The sequence below is a fragment of the Molossus molossus genome, unplaced genomic scaffold, assembly GCF_014108415.1.
Source record: "Molossus molossus isolate mMolMol1 unplaced genomic scaffold, mMolMol1.p scaffold_m16_p_12, whole genome shotgun sequence".
NCBI lineage: Eukaryota > Metazoa > Chordata > Mammalia > Chiroptera > Molossidae > Molossus > Molossus molossus.
The window spans coordinates 52,725,778-52,729,916 of NW_023425347.1; the positions used below are offsets into that span (position 1 = coordinate 52,725,778).

Here is a 4,139-nt window from a genome sequence, read left to right on the forward strand (position 1 = left end):
ATGATTTCAGAAATTTTAATTTTTTCATATTAAAAAACTTTTAAAAAATAGAGTCCAAGTTAAAAGAAACAAAAGCACACCTTAAGGAATAATGCAATTATTCCATACCAGTTTATTGTAGGTACTGTGTTTCAAAATTTTTATAGCATAAATAACCTTTCATGTCATAAAATAACTTAGTACAATTTATAATATAACTTTGAGAATTTAACATCTCATCAAAATACAATAAAATATGGTTTTAAAATATGATTAACCCTTTCTGTTTTTCTTTTACTTGAGGGCATAAACCAAAAATACCCAAACTACTGCCGCACATTTAAACTTTAACAAAGCATATTTGGTTTAATTAAATGTAACTCGACCATCCTAAATTAATACATAGTTTGTTTTCCTTCCTGTGTGGTTCTTGTAATTTTTGTTCCTTTTGACTTGTATTTCTGTTTCAACACAGTTTCCTTCTTCATTTTCACCTCTTTCCATCTGCAAAGTCATCTAACTCCAGGACCCCAGAGCATGTAGTTGAACTCAGCCCCTTGACATCAGTTTCTGTAATCCTTGCATCAGTGTAGGGAGTAACTGCTTGAGTAACTACAAAGGTATTTCAAAACTTCAGTGCAATTTGGTTCAGTTATTTTCATTCAGATGCCATCACCGTTCAGGGAGATTAATCACTGGAACCCACTGATCCATGTAGCGACTTTCCCGGCAAAAACAAATAAGTTGACTTAAGGCGGGATCCTTCCATTGTGATGAATGTGGATTCTAGGAACAAATTTAGAAAAATAAATTTTCTATTTAAAAAAAAATCAGTATTTGCTAATTAATAATCACACTACTTTTGATGAGAAGACACGTGGACATTCTATGCTTTGGCTATGTGACATGGAGACCAGTTACAACCATAAAAAATAAAATTTCTTCCAAGTAGTTGGGTTTCCTGCAAAATCACTAGGGATAAGGATAATTCTATACTAAACTATACTCTGCAGTCTGAACTAATGCAGTCCACTAAGCCATATACATATGTTTGCATGACAATATTAAATTTTGCACAAGAGTACCATTCACAGGTCTGTCTTACCAAACTTGTACTGTGGCAGAGACCTGAATGAAATAATTGAGAAATATTTCCATGCTGTATTCACAATGAGAGGAGAGTTGCATAGCAGTTCACTAGAACTGCCACTTGTTATCCTCCAAAAAGAGTAGTATTTTTCAGGAGTAGCAAAATTAGGCTGTTACTTAACTAGACCAGCCCCCAAAGTAGTAAAATGCAAAAGACAAAGCTATCGCATGTACCTCTGCAACCACAAGTTATCTCCCTACCAAAGGTTTTTATGGGGGGAGGGGAGCCCCATTAAAAAAAAAAAATGCAAGATTGCCAAGAAAAAATTTCCACTTTATCCTCTTAATGTATTTCTAGGGAATTAACGAGGTCTGTCTCCTACACCATTTCTATTTTTAGCTTTGACTGGCAGCGAATGAAGCTGACTCCTTAATGAGAGTGAGCCAGGAATTTATTTGGCTTTATCTAATCTGCCCTGCTAAAGGAATTAGTCACGGGAGGTAGTGCAGATCGTAGGTAGGGAGTAGCTGGGCTGACAGTGCTGACTCACAAGGATCTCTTCCGCTGCTGGCAGCCTTCAACGTGCTTAGACATGTTCTGTACCAGAGAAAATCCTGATGATGAAACTGGCACATCTTGGCTGAAAGTCCAGCCACACTCTAATAGGGCAAAGGCAGCCACGCTCTTGACCCCCACCCATTCCACGCTGTAGTCAGGCGACTCTCAGGCCTGGCTCACTTCTTTTCAGGACTCTAACCCTGACCAGCGCGCAGACCCCTTTTCCCTCACCGTCACCAGGACGCAGTGCAGGTCCGGGGGCTGCTCTGCGCCCTCGCTCGCCCCTGGGCTGGCGTCGGTCTCCAGGAGCAGGAGCTTGGCCAGGCGGCCCGGGTTGCTGACGCGCAGGATGTTGATGTCGTTCTCGCAGCAGAACGCCTGGATTAGGGTGAAGTGGATCTGCAGAGCCACATCCCTGTCGTCGTCTTCGTCCGCGGCCAGCAGGCACAGCACCACGTTGTCCGGGTCGCTGCGGGCAGCGGATGGGGCGGGTGAGCGCGGAGGCACTACGAGCCCTCGTGGGCGCCCGCAACACCCACCCAGGTCTCGGGAGTCACGCCCCGACCCGCTCGTCCCCTCTGGGCCAGGCACCCGCCGGCTGATGGAAAGCAGCAGGAAGCGACGCTGCAGGGGGAGGGACGCCCCGCAAGGGAGATCTCCCGGGGTTGGGGGGAGGGGGTGCCACCAGGGTCACGCGAGGGCCCCACTTACACGTTGAGCAGCTTGGCCGCCTCGTACACCCCGACCGTGATGGTGCGCTGACTCAGGGCTTTGCTCAGCACTTCCTCGAGGGCATCCCCCACCTTATCCATCCTACACGCCAGCCAGAGCAAGGGGTCTGGGTCAGCCCTGTCCCCTCGGGGCTGTGCCGCCCGCTCCCCCGGCCCGCGACCCTCCCTCCCGAGTGCATGAGCCAACGCGCACCGCAAGTTTCTGCAAACTCCTGACCCCCTCAACCCCACGACCCTTCGCACGCCCAGGGGCCCGGCGTCCCCAAGAGTGCCACCCGCCGCTCTCCCCCGAGGGCACTGCCAGTCCCTGGCGCTGGGCGCTGCCACAGGCTGCCAGCTTGCAGGAGCCGCACGGGCAAGGAGGGTCGTTTCTACCCTTTGCAAGGGCTCGACCGGGTTGGGGGCACGCTCCTTCCGTCCGCGGGCACTCCGGAGAGGGCCCCCGCGAAAGGAGAGAGGTGCGCTCTGCAAACTTTTACCCGCTCACTCCTCGGAAAGCCTACCACAGCCGCGCGAGGGTTCTGGGAGAGGCTCCGGCCGACTTACCTTTCGGTCTTTTGCTCTCCAGCCGAGAATTCCTCCAAAGTCATATTGCAACTGCAGGTCCCCCACAGAGAGAGAGCGGAGGGGCTGCTCCTGCCCCCGAGGGCGCGCGGGCGCCTGCTCTGCACTCCCGCACAGGCTCCTCCAGCGCCCGTCGCCACCGCGCAACCCGCCCCTCCCGCCGGGATCGCACGCCAGTCAGCTCCCGGCTCCTCGCCTAGCCTCCCAGGAGCGGCGCCACCTACTCCGCAGCTGCCTCACAGCCACTGAAGGACAAAGACCCCGCTTACTCGTGTTATTCTGCCAACCCCCAGCCAACCACCTCCAGCCTCATTTGCATACGTGCAGCCATTGGACTATGCAAATCAGCATTGGAGACAATTTGACCCCAGCTCCTGGAACAAGGCTGAGGAACGGAAGGGGGAGGAGCTGCGCGGAAGCTAGCCTAGGGGGCGGGGGCGGGGGCGGAGCGGGGATAGGGGAGGGCGGGGTCCCTAGCTGACTCTCTTATCCTGTAGGCCGGGTTCTCAGGACAGTTTTTTGCAGTGGAGGGAAGTGAGGAGGGGGTTGTTGTCTTCGGCTTGTGCTGGAGCAGGCTGCCAAGTGTTTTTTATCGTTGGTGCATATTTTTTTATTGTTGTTTCATGTCTTTTGTTTTTAGGGGTTACTATTTAAATCTATTTTCAGGGCTAATGCACCCAAGTCTAGTCATTATTAGTAAGCAGGTTACATAAAAAGAATGTGTGCAGACCTCTGGGGCGCAAAGTTTACCTCAGAAGTGTTGTTTATGAAAGTCTAAGCAAAGCTGCTTACTAGTAGTAGTATTATTTCGGTGCCCTGATGGCCGGTTTGATTTATTTTTGGAAGGTTGCAAGGGTTGGAAGCTCAAAAAAGAAAAATCAACACATTTGTGTTTGGTGGTGGCAGGGAACCAAGTTGGAATCTTTTCCACAGCAAGCAGAAGGCTTCCTACCTGCCCAGGGCAACTCTGCAAAACTGTGTTCAGGAGTAGCTGGTTACCACATGTGCGTATCCTAGCCTTATAACCCAAATTCACCTCTCTTGGAGAGCCTTTCCCAAAGTAGGATCCTTCTGCACCCCCACTAGCTAAGAGACAAATGTCTGACACCTACACAAACCACAAGTCTAAATTCAAAATGCTTTCAATATGCCCTAAGCTTCCTTTCATAAGGCAAGTATGTCACTAGCTTCCACAGAGAACCTGTGATCTCACCATG

At 50.0% G+C, this 4,139-nt stretch overlaps 1 protein-coding gene across 1 annotated transcript; it reads right to left on the reverse strand.

Annotated features, from left to right (window-relative positions):
- Nucleotides 1-437: 437 nt before the first annotated feature.
- Nucleotides 438-3,081, reverse strand: GADD45A (growth arrest and DNA damage inducible alpha). Its single transcript, XM_036257305.1, has 4 exons — nucleotides 2,905-3,081; nucleotides 2,339-2,440; nucleotides 1,859-2,096; nucleotides 438-765 (listed from the first exon to the last, which is right to left on the reverse strand). The coding sequence occupies exons 1-4, from the start codon at nucleotides 2,946-2,948 to the stop codon at nucleotides 652-654; spliced, it is 498 nt and encodes a 165-aa protein (XP_036113198.1). The 5' UTR covers nucleotides 2,949-3,081; the 3' UTR covers nucleotides 438-651.
- Between the last annotated feature and the right edge of the window lie 1,058 nt (nucleotides 3,082-4,139).

Coding starts and splice junctions, on each gene's coding strand:
- GADD45A (XM_036257305.1), bottom strand. CDS start 2,948: ATGACTTTGGAGGAATTCTCGGCTGGAGAGCAAAAGACCGAAAG. Junction 2,441..2,904: donor GGAGAGCAAAAGACCGAAAG/GTAAGTCGGCCG, acceptor GCTGGCGTGTAG/GATGGATAAGGTGGGGGATG. Junction 766..1,858: donor TGCACTGCGTCCTGGTGACG/GTGAGGGAAAAG, acceptor ATTTGTTCCTAG/AATCCACATTCATCACAATG.